General features: G+C 40.3%; 2 protein-coding genes across 6 annotated transcripts in view; one reads left to right on the top strand and one right to left on the bottom strand.

Moving 5' to 3' along the window:
* The window catches only part of LOC131135868 (anosmin-1), a 94903-nt gene extending 72442 nt beyond the window's left edge, over nt 1–22461 (bottom strand). Inside the window, exons 1-4 of one of the 5 annotated variants that reach the window (XM_058082267.1) lie at nt 22001–22461; nt 19911–19993; nt 10017–10099; nt 6555–6854 (exon numbers count right to left, since the gene is read on the bottom strand). In XM_058082267.1, the coding sequence (XP_057938250.1) occupies nt 6555–6752 (198 nt within the window). In that variant the 5' untranslated portion in view covers nt 6753–6854; nt 10017–10099; nt 19911–19993; nt 22001–22461. Of the gene's footprint in view, nt 1–6554; nt 6855–10016; nt 10100–19910; nt 19994–21493; nt 21514–21554 lie in introns of those variants that run through there. The other 4 variants (XM_058082263.1, XM_058082266.1, XM_058082262.1 and 1 more) reach the window with 4 other exon arrangements.
* Nucleotides 21775–24696, top strand: part of tbl1x (transducin beta like 1 X-linked) — a 37794-nt gene continuing 34872 nt past the window's right edge. The window contains exon 1 of the mRNA XM_058082275.1: nt 21775–22361. The gene's annotated coding sequence lies outside the window, so the exon portion shown is untranslated. The remainder of the gene's footprint in view (nt 22362–24696) is intronic.

Below are 24696 nucleotides of genomic sequence, written 5' to 3'. Positions count from 1 at the left end.
GTAACGTGAGTATGATGGGAATGGTTGTTTGTCTATATGTGCCCTGTGATTGGCTGGCCACCAGTCCAGGGTGTACCCCGCCTCTCACCCGTAGACAGCTGGGATAGGCTCCAGCTTATTCATGAACAATTTTAAGCAATGTCAGTATTAAAACTAAAAACATGCATATTCTTATTGAGGAATCAGTTTGCCCTTGAACGCACCAAATATGCTTTTTGAGTGAAGTCCGTGTTGAAAATAAAAAGCTGCATAACCGCGGCTTCAGAACACAATCAAAACTGATTCCGTTGGTCCTTGGTCATACTGAAGAAGCGACATACCAAATTTAATTAAAGTCCATTTAAAACTTTTTGAGATCGGACTATGTTAAGCAGGTCAAGTTCACTTTATCATTTTATTTGAGTGACATCTGCATTGAAAATATTTCCAAGTCTGTCCTTGTATCGGCCAGAGTGAGTATAATAAACGTGGTTATTAAGTAATGGACATGAATATGTCCAAATGAGTTTGTCTTGGACACGCATGTCCCACGTTAAGAAGACATTAGGACAAACGACTCCAGTCAGGACCGAAGGCTCATTGTCCACTCGAGTGGCTGAGGGTGTCTCAGATATACAGGCGCAAGTGTCACGCTTTAAAAGCATTTACAGGGCGGGGGGGGGGGGTGACATAGACCCCCATTCAGACGCATGAAAAACCTCCACACATGAGCCCTGCCAGAGGTTTGATATCCACATTTTATATCAAAGACACAAACTTAGAGTACTTTTTTAAAGTATTCATTCTTCATTCATTCATTTTTTACCGCTTTTTTACCCGGTTGCATGGGTGCTGGAGCCTATCCCAGCTGTCTTTGGGCAGGAGGCGGGGTCCACCCTGGACTGGTGGCCAGCCAATCACATGGCACATATAGACAAACAACCATTCACACTCACATCCATACCTATGGACAATTTGGAGTGGCTAATTAACCTAGCATGTTTTTTTTGGAACGTAGGAGGAAACCGGAGTACCCGGAGAAAACCCACGCATGCACGGGGAGAACATGCAAACTCCACACAGAGATGGCCCGAGGGTGGAATTGAACTCGGGTCTCCTAGCTGTGAGGCCTGCTCGCAAACCACTCCGTCTGCCGTGCAGCCCAAAATGTGAGGTTAAAATAGCAATAATAGCATTGTTAGCATTGTTAGCATTGTTATGGTTGGAACAATGTCCAAAAATGTGGGAGGAAACCGGAGTACCCGGAGAAAACCCACGCATGCACGGGGAGAACATGCAAACTCCACACAGAGATGGCCGAGGGTGGACTCGAACCCTGGTCTCCTAGCTGTGAGGTCTGCGCGCTAACCACTAGTCCACCGTGCCACCCTTTTTTTTCTTTTTTTTAAAGTAATAAAACTAAATTTAGAATATTTTTAAAGACTTTTTAAATGTCATAATAAGAGCTTCAGTGGACACGCCTTGTTTTTTTTTTTTTTTCCATTTTTTGGTCCCCCCATAAATCATCCACTCCAAGGCTGACGCTTTCTGATAGACTGAATTTCTACGTGCCTCCCAGCTCGCTCTCCACTTTTTAAAGTGTCCGATGTGGATATTTATGGACGGGTGTTCCCCCCTCTGTCGATTATACTGAGGGGGGGGTGACAAACTCACCAAGATGTGGGGAGATAAATCTGCTTTGGCAACCGCTATGACATCACTAGATGGTCTACAAACTTGCTGAAGGGAGTCTTTATTTCAAACCGAGATTCACAGTTTGCCACATAAAAAAAACTTTCTTAGCATCTGCAAGTGTTAAATCCAGTAAGTGTCATTCCGGTGCGGGGTATGATTCCGACAACTTTCAATGACATCGCTCTCAGTTTAAGCAAAACAAATGACACGAAGACTCTCCAAGTCCCAAGAACTTCATCTCTATTTAAGTTAAGGCGTTCCTATCCCGTATCCCGTGACCCCCAAATGAAGAGGTTTGTCATTAGCGCTGTGCGCCTGTTAGCGTAATGAGATCCGTCCCGTCGGGAAGCGGCTCCACGTGTAGTTTGTGCTGACTGGCGACACCACATTAGCGCTTATCGCATTTAGCGCCATCGGGCAGCCGGCGTTTAGCAAGAAGGTGACCCCTGCGTTGTTGTACCCTCCGCATACCTATGAGGTGTGCTGATGGCAGACGTTGTGTGTGTGTGTGTGGGGTGGGGGGGTCGGGTTTGGTGTGTGTTTTTGCAGCTGACCAGACCCCCCCCCCCCCCCTTCCCCACCATTTCACATGAAAGGATCGCAGTAAGACAGTTGCACATTATCAACAACGGCGTTCTATTTTGAGCGGCCTCTAGCAGGGTTTGCTTATCACTCGTCCCAAACTGCACTTCCCTTGTCTTCCCATTCCAATTCAAAGAATACAATGGAGCCTCCATAGGCCAACTATTGAGAAATCGACTCAAATTGTTGAGAAAAATCGGACTATGGTCTGCACAATGTCAAATAATTATGTGTGTGGACACAAAAACTTTTTTTTTCACAAAACCATGAGCATCTTTTATGAAATTATGTGGATTATTTTGCATTTTCTTTTGCTTTTGCAACACGCTCCTCGTTTATAGCCGTGAATTGGTTCCAGCCCTGACAGTGATATTAGATTTAATGTTAATAAATGGAACATTTTTATATTATATTTTGTTATATTATATCTGGTTCTACCATATCTTACTTATTGTGTGGAAATATGGGCTAATAACTATAAAAGCAATCTTCACTCGCTTAAATGTACTGCAAAAAAGGCCAGTAAGGATAATTCATAATGCCGCCTACAGAGAACATACTAACTCCTTGTTTCTAAAATCACAAATACTTACCATATCTTACCATATCTTACTTATGATGTGGAAATATGGGCTAATAACTATAAAAGCAATCTTCACTCGCTTAAATGTACTGCAAAAAAGGCCAGTAAGGATAATTCATAATGCCGCCTACAGAGAACATACTAACTCCTTGTTTCTAAAATCACAAATACTTACCATATCTTACCATATCTTACTTATGATGTGGAAATATGGGCTAATAACTATAAAAGCAATCTTCACTCGCTTAAATGTACTGCAAAAAAGGCCAGTAAGGATAATTCATAATGCCGCCTACAGAGAACATACTAACTCCTTATTTCTAAAATCACAAATACTTCAATTTGCTGATATAGTTCATCTTCAAACAGCTAAAATAATGCATAAGGCTAAAAATAAGCAATTAGCTAAAATTGAGATACCGGACATACATACTAAGTGTTGCAAATACGCACTTTAAAAGCAACAATACAAAACAATAAACATACTCTTTATTGCTCTCTGGTTCTACCATATCTTACTTATGATGTGGAAATATGGGCTAATAACTATAAAAGCAATCTTCACTCGCTTAAATGTACTGCAAAAAAGGCCAGTAAGGATAATTCATAATGCCGCCTACAGAGAACATATTAACTCCTTATTTCTAAAATGACAAATACTTCAACTTGCTGATATAGTTCATCTTCAAACAGCTAAAATAATGCATAAGGCTAAAAATAAGCAATTAGCTAAAAATGTCATCCAATACTTCTCTACAAGAGAGGAGAAATATGATCTCAGGGAAGAAGTACATTTGAAACACTTCTATGCTAGGACTACGTTATGCTAGCAATAGCATTTCAGTATGTGGAATCAAACTATGGAATGGAACATGCAAACTCCACACAGAGAAGGCAGAGGCTGGAATTGAACCCTAGTCTCCTCGCTGTGAGGTCTGCGCGCTAACCACCTGATCGCCGTGCAGCCCTTTTCTAAACTTAAGAAGCAAAAATGTTACCACTTCCACACAGAATGGGAGGATATTTTTTTTCCAGTCTAGAAAGTTGGACATGCCATGGCTGACTTCATGGTAATGTTGCTATGTGTTTGTGTCATGACTGCCACCTAGTGACCAGAATACGTATCCCTTGTATTTAATATATTTTGGACTAATAATAGACCGTAGTTTACCACCATACAGCCATCATTATTTTGTTTGTTATTTTCTGAAAAGCTGCAATTTAATCGAATCACGCTATTGCGAGGGACGTGTGTTGTGCAAACCATCAGCATATTTTTCAAAAACACCATTTTTTCCTTTTTCTTTGGCTTTTTGCAACACTTATTCCTAATGATGGGACGCCATCATGTGAGACAACTCCTTTCATTCATTGATTTTCTATGCCACTTCATCCACTTATTAGGGTCCTGGGGGTATGCTGGAGCCTATCCCAGCTGACTAGTACAACCTGGACTGGTTTGCCAGCCAATCTTAGGGCATGATTGTGCAAATCCATCACATATGTTACAAAAGCACTTTTTTTTTTGCTTTTTCTTTGGATTTTTGCAACATTTATTCCAAATTTGACTGCCATCTGTATGCATGAAATGATCTTTTTCCACTGTATCACAATTAAAAATGGTAAAATGTTGTAAAAAGTCCTTGACTGTACAGTTAATAATGCTTTCATGATTGAAAAAGTTCCATTTCTTGGGTTTGTTCGGATTTAGAATCGTATTTTCAGGTAGTAAGACAGAGTTGGGATCCACAGTATGTAGAATATTTGCAGTCTGCAAGGGGGGGGGGTGGGGGGGGGATACTTCATCAGCTATTGGAGCGTTCATCCAGCTGGTGGCTGATTTAATGTCCTAACTTTGCAACCCAAGGCAGCCATAAAATAAAAAAATAAAAAACTTGGACACACCATGAACAAATTCAGGACATTTCTCTCCAAGTTGCGCTTTAATAAGAAACACAGTGTCCTCTGGATGTGCACCACTGCTTTGTTTCTTTGACTCCACTTATCCTGTATTTAGAACCACTCTTAATTGAGAGTTGATTAATTGGGTCTATTTACAAAATGTGTCCAGGTCCGCCATGATTTCCTACGCGAAACGAGGGCTTGCAAATGCAAATTTGGGGATGAGTTATAAAAGAAGCGAGCCAGCAGATAGAGAGACGGCTAAAGGATCAGCGGACACTTCTTTTCTTTGCTGGCGTCCTGGGAGAGAACAGTGAGTCCGCTGGAGGGTGAAAAACAACTTCTGACACCCCACACTGACTCATGCACACAATGCAGCTACTTTACGCGTACGAGTGACAAGGCCAGGCTCATCCTTTAGCAGCTTTTTTTCCAGTAAATAGCAGGACATTGACTGGGGGTCAACGACAGATCTAATGTCCCAGGAAACCATCATCATATTCTACGAAATATTACATTTTTCTGTTTTTGCTTTATCATTTTTGCCAAGCTTGCACAAAACAATCAGTACTTTTTTTTGCTTTTTCTTTGTGTTTTTGCAAGACGTATTCCAAAACAATGCCTCGTATTCCTCAAACAATGCACAACGATGAGCCCATTCTGGCATATCGTGCAAAACCATCAAGAAACCTCGCAAAAGTGCACCTTTTTTGCTTTTTCTTTGGCTTTTTTGCAAAAGATGGGACTCCGTGACACAAGAAACCAGTGAGATGCCATCATATGGCACCAAACCATCATCTGACAGTTATTTCCAAAGGGGGATGCTCTCTGGCCACATAAAAAACGTTTAAAAAAAATAATAATTATTATTTTTCTTTGGCTTTTTTGCTAAAGATGGGACTCTGTTAAACAAGGCGCCAGCGAGATACCAAACAATCAACCATCATCTTTGTGTGACAGTTATTTCCAGAGGGGGATGCTCTCTGGCTACATAAAAATGTAAAAAAAAAAAAATTTTTTTTGCTTTTTCTTTGGCTTTTTTGCTAAAAATGGGACTCCAGCCACAATGGGACTCCAGCCACAAGACGCCAGTGAGATGCCATCATATGGCACCAAACAATCAACCATCATCTTTGTGCAACAGTTATTTCCAAAGGGGGATGCTCTCTGGCTACATAAAAACGTAAAAAAAAATTTTTTTTTTTGCTTTTTCTTTGGCTTTTTTGCTAAAAATGGGACTCTGTCACACAAGACGCCAGCGAGATGCCATCACATGGCACCAAACCATCAACCATCATCTTTGTGCGCCAGTTATTTCCAAAGGGGGATGCTCTCTGGCCGCATAAAAACATAAAAAAAATTTTTTTTCTTTTTCTTTGGCTTTTTTGCTAAAGGTGGGACTCCGTCACACAAGACGCCAACGAGATGCCATCATATGACAACAAACCATCATCTTTGTGCGACATTTATTTCTAAAGGGGGATGCTCCCTGGCCACATAAAAATGTTTAAAAAATTTATTTATTTTTTGCTTTTTCTTTGGCTTTTCGCAAGACTGACTGCCAAAGATAGAACATCAGCATTTTGGGGGATATTTTCTTTTTTGTGACACCCCTTCCAAAAAACTGGAACCCCATCAAGTGCATTGCCAGCAAAAACAAGAGTGCAGTAAATTGGATGTTTGAATCCAAAAGCAGATGAAATGAGATTAAGAAATCCTTTAAAGTGACAAGTTTCCAAGACCCGGTCCAACCAAGCGTGCTAACAAAGCCAACCCCGTTTGATGTGACCCATGAGCGAGCACTTGTGCGTACCTGCGAGTGCTTGAAGAAGGCGGAGATGCGGGTGATGTGCAGGCTGAGGCACCGAGAGGCGCACCGTGCTCGGTAAACACTGGCGGTGGAGAACGAGTCCTCTTGCCTCTTCGCGCACACGCCGCTCCGCGTGCTCGTCAACGCCGTAATCCACAACGCGCACAGGGCCGCGCACGCCCTCAACCTCCCGGTGAACATCGTGGCGGTGCTCCGTTCCCCGATCCGCTTGCTGTCGGTGGCTGCGGTTGTAATCCCTCCGCGTGTAGAGCAGGACTGAAGGGAAGGCGATGAGCCGGGAAACTAAAAGAGAAACTTCAATTATACGACGGGGAGGGGAGGGCGAGAAAGGGGCGGGGTCTCTGCACAGCGTGGCCTCTGATTGGACGATGGTGCATGATCGACGTCAGGCAGGTGGACTCATACACAGTGTACACATCTAGCAGCATGTGCCACTTATGGATTCAAGTATTATATATCACCAATTTCACCATGACAGATCATATAGGACACTAAAAAAAACGAAAAAATTCACATAAAATTCATAAAAATTTCAAGAATAAACATAAAAACCTTAATAAAACAAAACATGTCGCCGTTTACTAAAAATACAATAAAGTTACACCAATAAACTTGTAATAATTAAAGAAATTGACATATTATTAAGAGATAATACTCCAAGTAAATTGTAATATTATGAAAAAAAGTTGCAACGTAATGAGGAAAAAAGTGATTTAAAACGTGAGAATAAATATGAAATATATATATATATATATATTCATTCATTCATTCATTTTGCTGGAGCCTATCCCAGCTGTCTTGGGGCGAGAGGCAGGGTACACCCTGGACTGGTGGCCAGCCAATCACAGGGCACATATAGACAAACAACCATTCACACTCACATTATATATATTTGTAAAATATAAAATATATAAATATATATATTTAAAAAATATATTAAAATATATTATAAAATATATGAATATTATATGAATAAAGTGATATCACAATCATACGGTAAAAAAATTGTCATAGATTCTTTTTTAAAAAGTCAATTCATGTTATGTAATATTGCCATAAGGTCATCATATTAGGTCATCATATTAACTGAAATAGTCACAATCGTCCAAAAGTGTAGTACTATGAGAAAAATTGTAAGTCGGATTATTATAAGGAAAACAGTTCAGTCATAAAGTCATAATATTCTGAGGAAAAAGTCCTAATATTACAAGACAAAATGACAATATTCAGAAAATACTATTTATTATAAGCAAATAGTTGCTATTTTACGAGAATAAAGACATATCAGGAGATGTAAGAAGGACGTATTATTAGGAGTTCATAGCAATAATGTTATTATGAGAAAATAAGTGGAGACCCCCCCACCCCAAAAAAAAAATAACCTTGACGTTACAAGAAAAGACTCCTAATAATATATTAATATTAAAAACCACAATGGTCTTGTCAGTATATTCTGACGTCATGAAGTTTATGCGTATCACAGTAAGAGCAAATAGGTATGTGAGTTAGTTTTTAGTCCTATGTGGACTTTCCAGCGTGTGCTGTGCCTTCCGGTGGAGAAGCTGAGCCCTGCCAGGTGACACCTACTGCCATCTGCTGATGACACCACAAAGAAGAAGCAGCGCTATTTTGCAGGTTAAGTCAGTTGACATCTGGCTTTCCCATGCAGGGAAGCCCTTTCCTCCTCTCGTTTTATGTGTCTCCTTCTTTAACAGTAGCTTGGAAAAAACAATTGCACATGGAAAACTATTAAAAACCCATTCCTGATTAAAATTCCTCAAGATGGACTCCTGACTTCTGGCAGTGTTTCATCGCCTACGGTGTGGAGGGAACAAGTTGGAAAAAGTGGAAATCCTGTTTGTTTATTGTTTATTAGGAAGTTTACAAGACACCGCGGCTTTTGTCAGTCGACGGAGAAGTTCCCTGAGCGAGCCCCATTATTACAATGGCGGCGTAATCAACTTTTATAGCGGGAGGGAAACACACCCATCATTAATTAGCTCGCCATCGCTGCCTGTTCCTGCTCAATAAACACTTTGACCCCTCGGTTGGCAACGACGCATTCAAAAATGGGAAAAAATACACACAAACACAAGCAAACTGTGGCTGTTGTTTAAAAAAATGCAATTTATCGTCACTGTATATCAATATTGTGAGAATAAAGTCATAATATTGCAAAAATAGTAGCGCAGCAACAATTAATCAATGATTAATCAATTATCCAATTAACTCGTTCAATGCCAAACTCAAAGTAATACGTTTTTACAAACACTCCATCCCAAGAACGTATTTATATGAGACTTTTACGTTTCTGAGAATAAAGTCATAATATTGCAAAAATAGTAGAGCTGCAACAATTAATTCATGATTAATCAATTATCCAATTAACTCGTTCAATACCAAAGTTGTAGTCAAATATTTTTACAAACACTCCATCACAAGAACGTATTTATATGAGACTTTTACGTTTGTGAGAATAAAGTCATAATATTGCAAAAAATAGTAGAGCTGCAACAATTAATCGATGATTAACCAATTATCCGATTAACTCGTTCAATACCAAAGTCAAAGTAATAAGTTTTTACAAACACTCTATCCCAAGAACGTATTTATATGAGACTTTTACGTTTGTGAGAATAAAGTCATAGTATTGCAAAAATAGTAGAGCTGCAACAATTAATTCATGATTAATCAATTATCCGATTAACTCATTCAATACCAAAATCAAAGTAATACGTTTTACAAACACTCCATCCCAAGAACGTATTTATATGAGACTTTTACATTTGTGAGAATAAAGTCATAATATTGCAAAAAATAGCAGAGCTGCAACAATTAATCGCTGATTAATCAATTATCCGATTAACTCGTTCAATACCAAAGTCAAAGTAATACATTTTTACAAACACTCCATCCCAAGAACGTATTTATATGAGACTTTTACGTTTGTGAGAATAAAGTCATAGTATTATAATATAATATATAATATATATATTAATATAATATATATAATATATCCTTAGTCATCAATGAAAGCATGCGTTTTAGTCAAAACAAGATATTGACATTTTTGCCTCTTTTCTGATATAATCCAGACCAAACCACTATCTGGTTCATATTGATTCGGTCCGTCTCGGGCAGGGGTCAGCAACCTGTGGCTCCGGAGCAAAATGCTGCGGAAGCCAAGAGTGTCATTGGTCAAAAAAAGCCAACTAAATGTATACCAAAAATCCTTCATGATGAGATTCTCGTTTCCTTGGTGGTCCAGAGCAACAGTGGAACTTTGGAGAGAGAATTCTCTCGCTAGTCTTAAAAGTATTTTAACACGGATGTGTGTGTACCTTAAAAGCAGCATAATGGCTTAATTTGTTGCCTTATTACAGCCATGTGTGCGGTGGGGGGGGGGGGGGGGGGGGTATAGTGTGCACAGTGAAGGAAACGTACTGTCTGTGTGCGGTCCTCGGGGCTCCTACAGACAGTGGGCCCGCCCAGACCCTCCACACCATGTGGGAAGACGGCATGATGACCTTTGACCCAAGCACCAACAATATTCCATATTAGTGGAAACATCACAGCCAAATTATAATAAAGTGAAGTATGATCACAGTTTTATTGTGTGATCAGATTAAATCATCGCTGTTAAAAATAACATCATAAATAAGTGATTGACTGGTGAACCAGTCCAGGGTGTACCCTGCCTCTCGCCTGGAGACAGCTGGGATAGGCTCCAGCACCCCCGCGACCCTCGTGAGGATAAGCGGTAGAAAACGAATGAATGAATGAATGAACATTATTAGAGACCTCTCGACATGAAATAACACCCCTATAGTCACTTTTAAGCGGTAGAAAATGAATGAATGAATGTAAAAATTAACATAATAAATAAGGGATTGACTGGCGACCAGTCCAGGGTGTACCCCGCCTCTCGCCCAAAGATAGCTGGGATAGGCTCCAGCACCCCCCTGCGGCCCTCGTGAGGATAAGCAGTAAAAAACTAATGAATAAATACATGTTAAAAATAACATAATAGCTGGCGACCAGTCCAGGGTGTACCCCGCCTCTTGCCTGGAGACAGCTGGGATAGGCTCCAGCACCCCCCGCGGCCCTCGTGAGGATAAGCGGTAGAAAACCAATGAATAAATACATGTCAAAAATAACATAATAAGTGATTGACTGGCCACCAGTCCAGGGTGTACCCCGCCTCTTGCCTGGAGACAGTTGGGATAGGCTCCAGCACCCCCCGCGGCCCTCGTGAGGATAAGCGGTAGAAAACCAATGAATAAATACATGTTAAAAATAACATAATAGCTGGCGACCAGTCCAGGGTGTACCCCGCCTCTCGCCCAAAGATAGCTGGGATAGGCTCCAGCACCCCCACAAACCTTGTGAGGAAAAGCGGTAGAAAATGAATGAATGAATGAATGAATGAATAAGTGATTGGCTGGCCACCAGTCCAGGGTGTACCCTGCCTCTCGCCCGAAGACAGCTGGGATAGGCTCCAGCACTCCTCCGCGACCATCGTGAGGAAAAGCGGTAGAAAATGAATTAATGAATAAGTGATTGGCTGGTGACCAGTCCAGGGTGTACCCCGCCTCTCGCCAGAAGACAGCTGGGATAGGCTCCAGCACCCTGTGCGACCCTCGTGAGGAAAAGCGGTAGAAAATGAATGAATGAATGAATAGGTGATTGGCTGGTGACCAGTCCAGCGTGTACCCCGCCTCCCGCCCGAAGACAGCTGGGATAGGCTCCAGCACTCCTCCGCGACCCTCGTGAGGAAAAGCGGTAGAAAATGAATGAATGAATAGGTGATTGGCTGGTGACCAGTCCAGCGTGTACCCCGCCTCCCACCCAAGGACAGCTGGGATAGGCTCCAGCGCTCCTCCGCGACCCTCATGAGGATCACTCAGAGAAAGAAAGAAAGGAAAAAAATATATGGGACGCACTTTTGGTCCTAACCCTTCGACTGTCGCCGCCATCTTTAAGGATAAAGATTGTAATCTTGAACATGTTAAAGGATCCTCCTATAAAAGCGACAGTAACAACTAAATGAATGAAAAGGTTGCATCAGTATAGTACGGAGCCTTATGTTGATTCCTTGTGGAATGACTAGTGGGGATCTACAGTAGTGTAAAATGTATATAAATCTCTAAATAATACCAATGTGGCTGTTTGTGTGCATGTGTGGCTAACATAACAGATCTCATCTCCACCATGCATTTGCTCCAAGAGAACAGGCCACTGCTTGTTTGCTACCAAGTGAAAGACAAAGGTTCAAAGACTACCGCCAAAGCACACGTCCACAATGCACACAACAGCGTCGGCATTGGTATTGCGTCTAAAAACCACACACACACACACACACAGAGGGATTTCAATTGTGAAAAAGGCGCTCTAGGCTAATCGTCCGCTGACACTAAATGAAAAGATCAATTTCTGACAACTACAAAGTTTTCACTTGTAGAGCTTTCATCGCATGCCAAGATGGGAAAGGCCAAGACGCATAGAAGACATATTTATGTGTTATTGGACTGACTGGTTTTTCCCCTTCCTGTCAAGTCATAAAACATTATCCAGTGGAACCTGCAAGGTCCAACACCCCTGGTTTTGACCTTATATATAAATAAAGCTCATCTTATATAACATAACAATGATTGAGAGTGCATGAGAAAGTTGAAAGGAAAACATTTGCTCTTTTTGAGGACATGGTTCTTGTTAAGAACCAATGTTGTAATGGCAAAAACATGCTAGGTTAATTAGCCACTCCAAATTGTCCATAGGTATGAATGTGAGTGTGAATGGTTGTTTGTCTATATGTGCCCTGTGATTGGCTGGCCACCAGTCCAGGGTGTACCCCGCCTCTCGCCCCAAAGACAACTGGGATAGGCTCCAGCACCCCCGACACACTCGTGAGGATAAGCGGTAGAAAATGAATGAATGAATGAACATTATTAGAGACCTCTCGACATGAAATAGCACCCCTATAGTCACTTTTATACACATTTATAGTAAACATAAAAGAAAATAATACATATAAGGCATAAACAATTTAGATATAAATAATATTTACATTTTTTGGAATGTTTATGTTCGGTTCCTCCCACATTCCAAAAACATGCTAGGTTAATTGGCCACAGGTATGAATGTGAGTGTGAATGGTTGTTTGTCTATATGTGCCCTGTGATTGGCCGGCCACCAGTCCAGGGTGTACCCCGCCTCTCGCCCCAAAGACAGCTGGGATAGGCTCCAGCACCCTCGTGAGGATAAGCGGTAGAAAATGAATGAATGAATGAACATTATTAGAGACCTCTCGACATGAAATAGCACCCCTATAGTCACTTTCATACACATTTATAGTAAACATAACAGAAAATAATACATATAAGGCATAAACAATTAAGATATAAATAATATTTACATTTTTTGGAATGTTTATGTTCGGTTCCTCCCACATTCCAAAAACATGCTAGGTTAATTAGCCACTCCAAATTGTCCATAGGTATGAATGTGAGTGTGAATGTAAGCCAAAGTTCCCAATAGCCTCCAGGAAACACTCGCAAGCAAGCAAGCATGTCCAAAACAATTCTTGAAGCGATGAACAAAAACGGTGGAGCTACTCATTACTGAGTTTTTTGTCATTTTTGACAAAACGGTCTTGAACTTTTAATCAGCCTATTTCACTTTCATTGTTGTTTTCAATAAATGACTTTGTGTCCACCCCCCTTTTCTTGTTTTTGCATATTGTGGCTCTACTTAAAACCTCCAGCGGTCCTGTTAGCCATTTAACATGGCTGCCACAGAGAGACACATCATTGAGAAAGACTCCATTATAAACACAGATCTAGTCCATTTGCTGCCCCCCCCCCGCCAACCTTTAAGTCATTCATGTGTCCAATGCTGCGCTAAGCTATGTTTTCACGTGAACCGTGACTGTGTCAGGATATGTCCCGAAATTATCCAAATATTGTGTCTCATTTTCACTTTCTTTAGATAGGCTGTGTGCCCGGACAGCTGCTCTTTTGTCCATTCAAACTTCCACTCCTGCTGCAAAAAGAACTCCGAAATGTTCATATTTTTTCCATGTAGGATAACACTGTGGTGTTGGGATATAATGGCGTCTTTAGTTGGTTTTTACATTTTAGAAAACCTCCACACTTTAGTGCTGAACCAGTGGGGACTGGGGACTATTTGCATCCCGCTTGGGGACCATTTGCATCCCGCTTTGGGAACATTTGCATCCCACTGCTCCTTTTTTTTTTTTTTTTTTCGAAAAATATAATTTAACAAGAAAAATACAGTAAAATAGAAAAATCATTATTTTAAAAGATAGCCAAACTACTTCGAGAAAAAAGTAGTCATTTTGCAAGAATGATGTCATAAAAATATGAGGAGAAATATTTAGTACTTTTAGTACCATAAAGTTGAGATATCAGATACATTTTAATTTTTTAAAGTCATAATACAGTATTATGGAAAACAAACAAAATGTTAGAATAAAGTAAAATTATTGTGGCAATAAAGTCATAAGTAGCGGAAAAAAACACAAGAAGAAAGTGAACATAGTGACAAACAAATTTCAGGAAAAGTTATAATAATATGGAAATAAGTTGAAAAAATTATGGGATATATTATGAGAATATTAATTTATAAACATTACTGAAGGAGAAAGTTTAAATTCATTTTCTACCGCTTATTCTCACAAGGGTCACATGGGGTGCTGGAGCCTATCCCAGCTTTCTCCAGGCGAGAGGCGGGGTACACCCTGGACTGGTGGCCAGCCAATCACAGGGCACATATAGACAAACAACCATTCACACTCACATTCATACCTATGGACAATTTGGAGTGGCTAATTAACCTAGCATGTTTTTGGAATGTACCTGGAGAAAACCCACACATGCACGAGGAGAACATGCAAACTCCACACAGAGATGGCCGAGGGTGGAATTGAACCTGGGTCTCCTAGCTGTGAGGTCTGCGCACTAACCACATGAACGCCGTGCAGCTGAAAGTTTAAATATTTGGGAAAAAAACACCCAAAATGTAAAAAAAAAAAGAGAGCAAAGACAGACATCCATATTAATAATACACTTTGTCAACAATATCACAAAGTTTCATATCTAAATGTGCTACTTCACAAAATATCACTTTGCACCCTTTCATTTTTCAATATGTGGCCCTCTGTGGAAAATGTTAAATTTTAAAATTTAAAATTTAAAATTGTTATTGTAAAGTTGTTATTGTTATCACCAGTATTATAATCATCATTAATATTACCATTTCCATCAATTTTTGGATTTTTTTTTTTATTATTTACTTTTACAGACTTCATTGCTTCTTGTAGAGTGCTGTATCATTCCATCTGTTGTTTTCTGAAATCCGCAGTATTTGTGCTTTTATTGTCAATTTATTAGCCCACTTTTCCCCCCTAAGTGTAACATTTACATATCATTTTCTGGATTGCATGTGTCTAATCTTGTGCATTAAAAAAAAACAAGAACTTGGAGAGAAAAAAAAAAAAAAAAAAAGAAAATGTTAGGTCACCCTGTGATAAACTTCCAATGTTGAACAGCTGTGCAGCATATATTCATGTATACGTATAATGGGCCGCTTCAAAACAGTACAGCGTTATGCCGCTAGATGGCACTGTGACCCCGGACATTGATGTTACCCTGTCACACACGCATGCGCTCACTCTCTCTTTCTCTGTTTCTCTGTCTCCACATACACACATATATTTTCCAGGGGATAATCCAGCATTAAAACCCAACAATGGAAATGTAACAGTGAGATTTTTTTTTCAGTCGTTTGAAGCAAACACATCTTATGGAAAATAGGACACATTTTAATACCGCGCTGTATATTTTAACACCTATTCTTTTTGCACACACTCCTACATTATTGTCATATTTCTTCAATTGAAATGAGTAATATTATGATTAAATAGAAAGCTCACTGATTTATTTGTATTGTTTTTGTCACACATAGCCAGAACCAACCCTCTTTGCTGTTGGCACAGACCAGTCACACGGTGGCCATGTTGGTCCAGTCATTGCTTGACCCTGGAGGTCAGCGCAGGGCGATTGTGTTTGAGTGACGTGTCACAATGCTGTACTTGTTGTCTGGCTAAGTGAAGGCCTATTACACAGCACTATGGCACCCTGACAAAGCACGGACCCACTGCACCCATCCCCCTCCTCGCCATCGCTCTGCATATACTGTGTCACCAAAGGATGACTCCCAACGAGGCATCACACACAGTGGGCCATTCTTTTTTTTTGTATTAAAGCCCCCCCATCCTGAGGATTAGGGTAACCTCATTTCTGTGGAGGCTAATGAGCCGTGACACAAAGACTAAGAAAAAATTTCATGTATCACAATGCCATCATTAGGTTAAACTACTGAATTCATTAAAAAAAAAAAAACACACAACAACAACACACATTGGAGAGCAGGAACATATTGAGGTTGTGACTCACACAATGGTCTCCATGGAAACCAGGCTGTAATGTTTAGGCTGCATAACACCGCGCAGCATCGACAGCTTTGAACTTACTGTACATGTGTCTTGGAATTAGTAGCGTTTTAAGAGATCACATGATCCACAGTGAGTGTAGCTGTCGTTAGCGCTGAACAGGCGACAGACGGTCACATTTAAATCCACATCTTTGTCACCTTTTTTTTTTTTACCTTAAGCTATGCTCACTTATTCCCTTTCATATTTACATGTGCTAAAGTGGCAGTAATCCTCTCATACAACTCTTAAGGACGAAATTAAGTAGAAAAAAATACCTACTTTGATTTATGTCAATGTCATTTACAGCGGTCCTTGTTTTTTTTTTTTATACTTCTTACAGAAATACAAAGAAAATACTGGAAATAGAAATGTCAAACTGTCACCATTACAAAAACCTTCAACATATTTGCAGGCAATGTTTCAAGTAACATTTTATATAATATACTCCTGGTTAAGATTTAAATAACAAGTTGAGAAATTGCAAAAATTAGCATTTTGGACTGTAGGATGGATCTTAAGGAGGTTCTAAGCAGAGCACACCTTTTGCTGCTGAGGTTGGACGTTGGATATAGAACCAGAAATGTTAGTTCTAGATCCAACAAAAGGAGCCGGAGAATCCGATCAAGACATTGAACGATCCTCAATCCGAGTGAAGGTTGTTACCGGTAATGAGTGAAGTTCCATAATCATCCGACAGGATCAGCGAGAGAAGGATTTTAAGCACTAAAACATCTTCAAAGATCTCGTCGGCTTCAAAATCACAAAATTGCTTGTTTAGAACTTGTCTTACACACCCTTAACATTCCTAACTGTCACACAAGTGTAAAAAGAAGTTAACCACAACAAAACATAAAATTAATCCATTTAGTTCAACTGAAACTGTCCTTTTTTTGCCATCACTGGGGCACCGGTGGGTGTGGCATTATGGAAAAAAAAAATACACACAAAAGAAAAAGCGGAACGTACCTGCTCTAATGCAACAGATGCTTTTGCGTGACTTATGTCACAATTTGGATCAAATTACGAATTGTACGACTTTAGAGGATCCGCTCTATGTAAAAACATTGGGTGTCCAGATAACTGGAAATGGGTTGTGGTCAAAATACTTCGGAAAACATGCTAGCATGTAATGCCGTCAGTTTGTAGATCCCGTCCATGATCCTGCGGCCATTTTTTTTTTTCAACAAAATTTTAGACACATGTACCAAAATTTGTCGTGATTTGTGTAAACACCCTGAATTTACAGTGAGTGTTTTGTATGTCACGTATTTAGCTGTGTGAGAAATTTCAAGTGAAAACCAAGGTTTTAATGTGGGTTCCGCGCTGCCCACAACAAACACACAAAACCTTTGTGCATACTACTTCGGCAGTAGAAAAGTTAGCTTACACAAACAAACGCATACAGTCATGTGGAAAAAATTAGGACGTCTATCTCCGTGTGAGATCTCTGTGACATCGCCCTTTTGTGGCGGTATCGTAAAAAAAAAAAAAACAGCACTTTAGAGGCATATTCTTTTCAATAATTCAAAACCGTATGACTTCAGGATCATGAGGCTCGGTCCACTGCATGTATTTCCAATTAATTGTTTTGTTTTTAGAGAACTAAAGAATCGGCATAGGATGAAAGTGGCGGCAGCCTCGGGGAGAATCCAGACAGAGCGCTTTAAAAGTCACTGTAAGAAGAATGCATTGTAAAGTCATTGGTTTCCATTGTACTGCAGATGGGGGGGGGAGGCAGAGAGCACGTTGTAAGGCCAGGTCGCCAACCCTTGACCCCTGTCCTCGACCCTGGAATCTCTGACATCTGTCAGCTTTTTCCCGCCTTCGTCCCCTCCCCCGCACTGTCAAAGGAATTTGATTACGGCGTTCTTGTTGTAATTGGTACGAGGAGGAATGCGTCTAAAATATTCCTAATTCAAAAGCGGAACTGTACAGTATGTAAATAAGAAGTGTGCGTTGATGTTTTTATCGCCTCTTGTCAAGTCTGTTTTCGCTTTGCTTTGTCTGGAAGACGAGCTCGCGCGCTATGACATAACAGTGCGCCACAGAAACCATGTCTAGCCGGTGGAGATGGCAGCAGTGGGGGAGGGGAGCCGTTGTACACTGAGTACACAAAGCTCACTCTCCTCACTCTCCACATAAACACTCGGGCCTTATTTTCTATCATCTCCAACAGGCTGCTCTCATTGCACTGGAAATAGAAGGAACTAAATCCAATATGTCAACAGATACAGGATATTCCCTGTCTAACCCCCCCCCCCCCCCCCCAACCCCCACCTCCACGCCTTCCCGGGCCTTAATATCTCCATAACTGTCTAGAAGCACCCATCCCCCACCCTTACATATTACCATTGCTACTCAGGCTGTCTAGAGAGGTCATGTGACCTTCATCAGTGGGGGGAAGGGAGGCACATTGAACCTGTTCTTTGTTAGGTCAGCCCTACTCTGGCAGGAAGTGCTCCTACCGTAAAGCGCCTAATAGAAGCGCACAATGTTCACAATGGGGGAGGGAGTGCATTAATTCTTGAACAAATTTGGAGATTTGGAGAAGTGGTGCGTGCCAGTCGGGCTGGCAATTCAGGTTTGATGGCTGCAAAAAGCTAATGTCATAACAAGATCATGATGATGATCCGTTGGTTCATGTGACACATGGCAATTAGCTAATGTCACATTACTTAAAACTAAATATTGCAGCTATGAATAAACATTGGAAGTGTTTTCCACACATCCATAAGAGATAGTTTATTTGTTTGTTTATATTTAATGTAATTAAATGATGACACCAGAAAAAAACGTTGTGACCATTGGCCTTGGGCATGTGGTGGGGTCGGTTTGTGCTCAACTGGGGAAACGTTTCCTTCTTTCCTTTAGAGCAGGGGTCTCAAACATGCGGCCCGCGGGCCCATGGCCCACAGGACACTAGTTTGAGGCCCCCGCCTTGATTGAAGTTTGATATGGATGCTGTATGGTATCATGTACTCAGAAAAAAATATTACGTTTGATTAATGTTCATGTTAAAGGTTAAATAACTGTTAATAGTTATCCTCCCTATCCGTGTGGAAGTGGTAAGTTTTTGGCTATTTAAGTTTAAAGGAAATAACTTGGAGGCTACCGTTTAGGTCGCTAGCTCTCTAGTTTGCGAGTTAGCATGTCTCAAGACCCTGCAGTTGTGCAATATTTTGTAAATAAAAAAAGAGTATAAATGTGACTATAGTCGTGTTTTGTCATGTCTACAGGGCTCTAATAATGCTTTGTTCATTTTAATCTGAAAAAAATAATTTGTCTACCCACCAACTATATGTGGTTTCTTAATTTTTAATTATTTGCCGTTTTATTATTATTATATTTATTTATTACTGATTGATTTTCTTTATTCTTGATCTTATTTTGAGTAGAAAAATAAAAATGAAGATATTTGAGAACAGTGGAATGTTTTATCAGAGCTTTTCTTGTAGAAAATCGGAAGCAAAACAAAGTTTATTCATTTTTCTGTTTTTAATAAATGCGTTTTTTTTTTTTTTTTTTGGAAAACCTGATGCGGCCCAGCCTCGCCCAGACCCTAGCTCCAGTGGCCCCCATGTAAATTGAGTTTGAGACCCCTGCTTTAGAGATATGCTCTATTTTCCCTCGGACATGTATGACACGAAATATTCTGACTTTAGTCTCGGAAATGTACAACTTTATTTTCAAAATCTCAGATGTGGCACCTAATAATCCGTCGTAATGAAGTGACTTATGTGATGGAAAAATCTGGTGACTGCATACTGCTTGTGTCCATTGTTAGGGGTACTCAAACACGTCTCTCTTGACAATTTTGCACCCACCTTAATGTTAAAAAGACGGCGTGTAGCTCTTCAATAGACATCAATGAGCTTGGATCCCGGAAACAGGAGGTCAGTGGGTAGTACTAAGAGCAAAACAAACAAATTGTTAGTCTTTTGTTTGTCCTTTCATGTATATAAACATCGAAAAAAATGTGTCATTTCCGTTTAAGAATGTGTGACACAAAGAAAAGCTCTTGAGTTGAATGCCAGGCTGTGTCGCTCTAGGTCTTAGCTTGTGTTGTCACCATGGCTGCCATCTCATATTTTGTGCGTGCCAGAACTGCCTGTGGCTCAGCACAAACAATAAGAAGTAAAGTGTTCCACTCCCACTTGAGCTGACATACCGCCATCCCTCGCCACCCTGCGCTTCGAATTTCGCGCTGACTGTATCGCGGCTTTTCAAAAATAGATTTACAAATCAAGCTGTTTTGTGGTTGAATACGGCCTATTATTAGTCGAAATATATGCATATTTAAGCACATTTTATTTATTTTTTGCCTAAATTCTGCATTGTCAAATATTAAAGGGCTAAATTAATATAAATACTACACAAATACAAGGCATTCAGAAAACGCATTCAAATAAGCTGGTGTAGTATTCTCTAATGGTCACTAGGTGTCAGTAATGTTCTGTGATGTACACAAGCAATTTTCAGCATTTTCAAGAGTGAAAACAATGTGTGACCAATGCATTTATTGGGGCAGTGCAATGGCGCCAGCCCCTCCGTGCTCTGTATCCTCTGGCTCCCCCGATGGACTGAGGCGGCATTGCACCACCATCATTTTCTATGCTGCTAATCCTTCCAAGAAATGCTTCGCTCAAATGAAATGCATTATGAGAAAAATGTATAAATGATATTGGTACATGTTTGTATACTTCCGAAGCATACCTTTTGAGTGTTAGGTTGCTGTGTAATGAATTTAATGTTGTTTGTAAGATGACAAATTTAGAAAACAGCTTCCAGATTGGGAAAATCTTTCTGTGTAGACAATCAACCTGCTTCTTTCTAAAAAAAAAAATTAAATAAAATCCTAGGAATGTTTCCATGTGGACAGATCCTGATTCAAACCACCCCAGCATCAAAATGCATTCAAGACCTTCAGTCTAACAATTTAGCTCAAATATTTTCCAAAATTCTGATAATGCCACGTTTTGCCTTGTCAACAAAATTGCACATTTAACTGATGCCAACGTCAAAACATTTACCTTATTCATAATATTATGGATAGCAGTCTTCCCATAACGTCATGAGAGTTATTACTACTTCTGCATTTCTAAACCGATGAAAACATTCCGCATCAAAACATTGAGGCTAACAATTTTCCCAATAAAACCCAACCTTATGTAATTCCGCAACATAAATCCCCTGTTGAACATGAGAATTCCAGCGTCAAAACTCTTCTGCTCATTTATAGCATGTCAGCAATTCACATAACAACATTTACTTTTGACAAGATATTTAAGCCCTGGTTCAATTCTTAAGCATTCACACGCAACATAAAGTGCATTCTCCAGTGTACTACACAATGAAAATATGTGAAAAGGAAGGGCTAAATCTGTTGCGCATATAGTGTGGTGCTTACGGTAGGCAAAGGAATGTGTCACACTAGTGTAGAGCCGTAATGATGTCAACTTGTTATTTACTTTCCAAATGTGAATGACTGGGCAAGGCGAAAGGAGAATTCATCAAGCAGCGGGTTGACCAGGCAGGCGAAAAAGAGCCACGAGCGGGGGGAGGGGAAGCTGCCTTGAGGCCTTGCTAAAATGGCTCGACTGTATTGCATGAAGCCCTGCTACTTTACGTTGAAACACTCCAAACAAATACAAACGCCGACATTTTAAAGCAATGAATGTTACAAACCTCACAATCTCTTTATGGCGTCTGTTTGGGAGAGCTACATTGTGGAGTGGTTTGGTTTCAAAGCACAACCAACAAAGACAGTCAAACATGGCCGCTGAGGGGGCTACAAGAGGTTCAAAATGGCAGACGTAATTAATTAGCTAGCCGTATTATACATTACGTGTCTCTATATTTGTGTTCAATATTCAGGTTTAAGGTCACTCAGCAGCAGCAACTTCCCTTCCCCCACCTTCTCTAGCGCTCTCTCTCCCTCTCCATGTTGTAGTCGAAGGTCTCTCCACCACTGGCGTTCACAGCGCCTGCTTGCTGCTGCTGTCTCTTCCACTGTCCTCAGTGAACGGTGAACTCCTCCATAGTAGCCCGCAGTCAGCGACGCACGAACTCGGCTTGTGTTATTATTATTATTATTTCCACCTCTCCTTCCTTCCAACTGTACAGAGAGGGCCAGCGAGGTCGGAATTTTGAAATATGACGCTGGGTAAAATGGGAGGAAAGTCGTCGCTAGCTTGTTGAAGTTGGAGGATCTCCTTGTGGAAGAGGAAGAGGCGGTGGCGGCGGACACGACCAGTTCACTCTTATAATCTTAAAAGGTAAAGTTGATGCGTTTACTAACATTTACTGCTGTATATTGTGTTGAGAGAAATGCTTATTATGCTGCTAAACGTGCGTGTGTTTGTGTGGGGGTGGGGGCTACCGGCTCATAGCCCCATTGACTCCACACGTGTGTTCAAATTCCTGTCTGTCCCCTTTTAATTCCCCTCATGTGAAGCCTTATTTAATCACATTTACCTTTGATTACAAGTGTTTTCCAATGGGGACGCTTACGTTTTTATTTCTGTTTGCCTATTTAGCTCAAAAACAAGTTTTAAGAGCTTTTTAATATTATGTTGACAAACAGCACACTATCTTAAAATCACAATGCTATAACCCTCCACTACTATAAACTAGTGCTAGTTCTAGTAGTTTATTTACATTGGTACTATGATGAATGTTTATATTGTCATACAGACTTTAGGAAGCAGTTGAGTGGGGGAGGGGAATGAGCCCCGACTGTACTATAGGTCCATGACACTGTATACTATACTATGTATACTATAACAGCATATTATAACAATAATTCTATATTACAGCCTCTTTAATACCAACACATAAGAGTGGACCCAATTCTGTTTCATACTTCGGTGTTGATAAAATAAATACCCCAATGAAAACAAATTGTCTGATTTCACCGGTGACTTAATGGTTAAGGTACTTTTGTTTACCAGTATAAGTCTCCAATAACTGGAATAGTGGAACCAACCAACCAAACTACCAATCCAAGATCTACCACCTTTTCTTAAATGGTATTCAAGCCGCATAATTTGTTAGAACCATTGAAATTGTGACTCAGGTAAGAGCGTTTTTAGGTTATTTTGACAAAGTGTCTTAAAAGCACAGCCCCTGCGAATCTAAACTAGCGTCATATACTTTTGAAATGAGATGAATGTTTATATTGCCATGCAGACTTTAAGGAAGTAGTCGAGTGGGGGATGGGAAGGGAATTCGACTGTAATACAGGTTACGCATCACGTTACTATGTGTAGACATCTAATGTTACACATACTCAATGTATGCAAACACACCAGTGATATGTCAACCAAAAACACCACCAAGGTGGCTTTGGTATTAGGAACAGATCGAAATACCTAGTATGCGCAGATACGCTTATATACAGTATATCTAATGTTACACCTTATGTTTATATGATGGTATGTAAACACATCGGAGGTACCGTTTAAACACAGACAAAAAATATTGTATCTCTTATTTACCAGTTGATGATTTAATCTGTATTTCAGAGTTCCAATATTCATATATCCACTTAATACCTTTTGAGGTGATACAGGACAACCAACAGTTTGGATTCACAGGATGGAATAGTTTTCCCACTCGTTCTCGGGGCTGTTCAACGACCAATCCGAAACTTACCGACGTATTGTACTTTGCATTAGACCCATGGAAAGTGTGCAACTCTGGTTTCCTATCACTGGCCTACTTACCCACCGTGTGGACTATTTTCCCCACCAAAGTTGAGCATTTGCTGTGACCCCGTAATTGCTGTCATTTTAAGAAACGGTTTTAGTGCCGGCCGTTAAAAAGAACAATAGTATTTTATGACCCCTTTCCAATTGCTTTAATGTCCCCATTCACTAAATATGTTAGTGTGTACACAGAAAGTCATTAATGCCATTTCTTGACTGGAAATTGTAGACTCGGAATTGTTTTTTGGCGTTGCACTGGAAAGTCCCATACCTGGGTTACACATCTTGAGATTATAGTCATTGCTCGGTTTCAGTGATGTACCGTATTACGTAAAATCATATGCTAAGAGTCCTTTATTCATTCATCCGATTGACTGTAGCCACTGTTCATTTTGCCAAGCCATTCAAACATGATGAGATGGACTTTGAGCCAATGTACCTAAGAGACAGCAGCAAATCCATATTTCATTTTAAAGGACTTGGTGTTCCAAACAGAATCATATCCTGTGCAAAAAAGTAGGGCAAGGAAATCCCTGAGACAGCCAGTCGACGACCCTATGCCGCTCTAAACGCCTGAATCAAGCTGTCCAAATATTTTTGTTGCAGTATTTACTCATGATAGACCATGATGGGGGGTGGGGTGGTGGCAGTCGCTCCCTCCAAAAGAGACATGCAGTGCGCATGGGACTCCAGCCAACTGGCAGAGTCTGCGGTTGCTCTGGAATAACGTCCATACAAGTACCGGCCAGTTTGATGTGGTCATTTATTATTTATTTACGCTTATTTTAGATTTAGCGTCCTTGTTGTTTGTCGTCTTGGAGCAGTTTGTTACCTGAAGTACATTCTGTGGAGAAGAAATGTAAATAAAAAAAGTCCCTGTAGGAAGCGGTTGAGGTTAGCGGGA

This window comes from Doryrhamphus excisus, chromosome 9 (genome assembly GCF_030265055.1).
Source record: "Doryrhamphus excisus isolate RoL2022-K1 chromosome 9, RoL_Dexc_1.0, whole genome shotgun sequence".
Taxonomy (NCBI): Eukaryota; Metazoa; Chordata; class Actinopteri; order Syngnathiformes; family Syngnathidae; genus Doryrhamphus; species Doryrhamphus excisus.
This window is presented reverse-complemented; position numbering and strand designations above follow the sequence as displayed.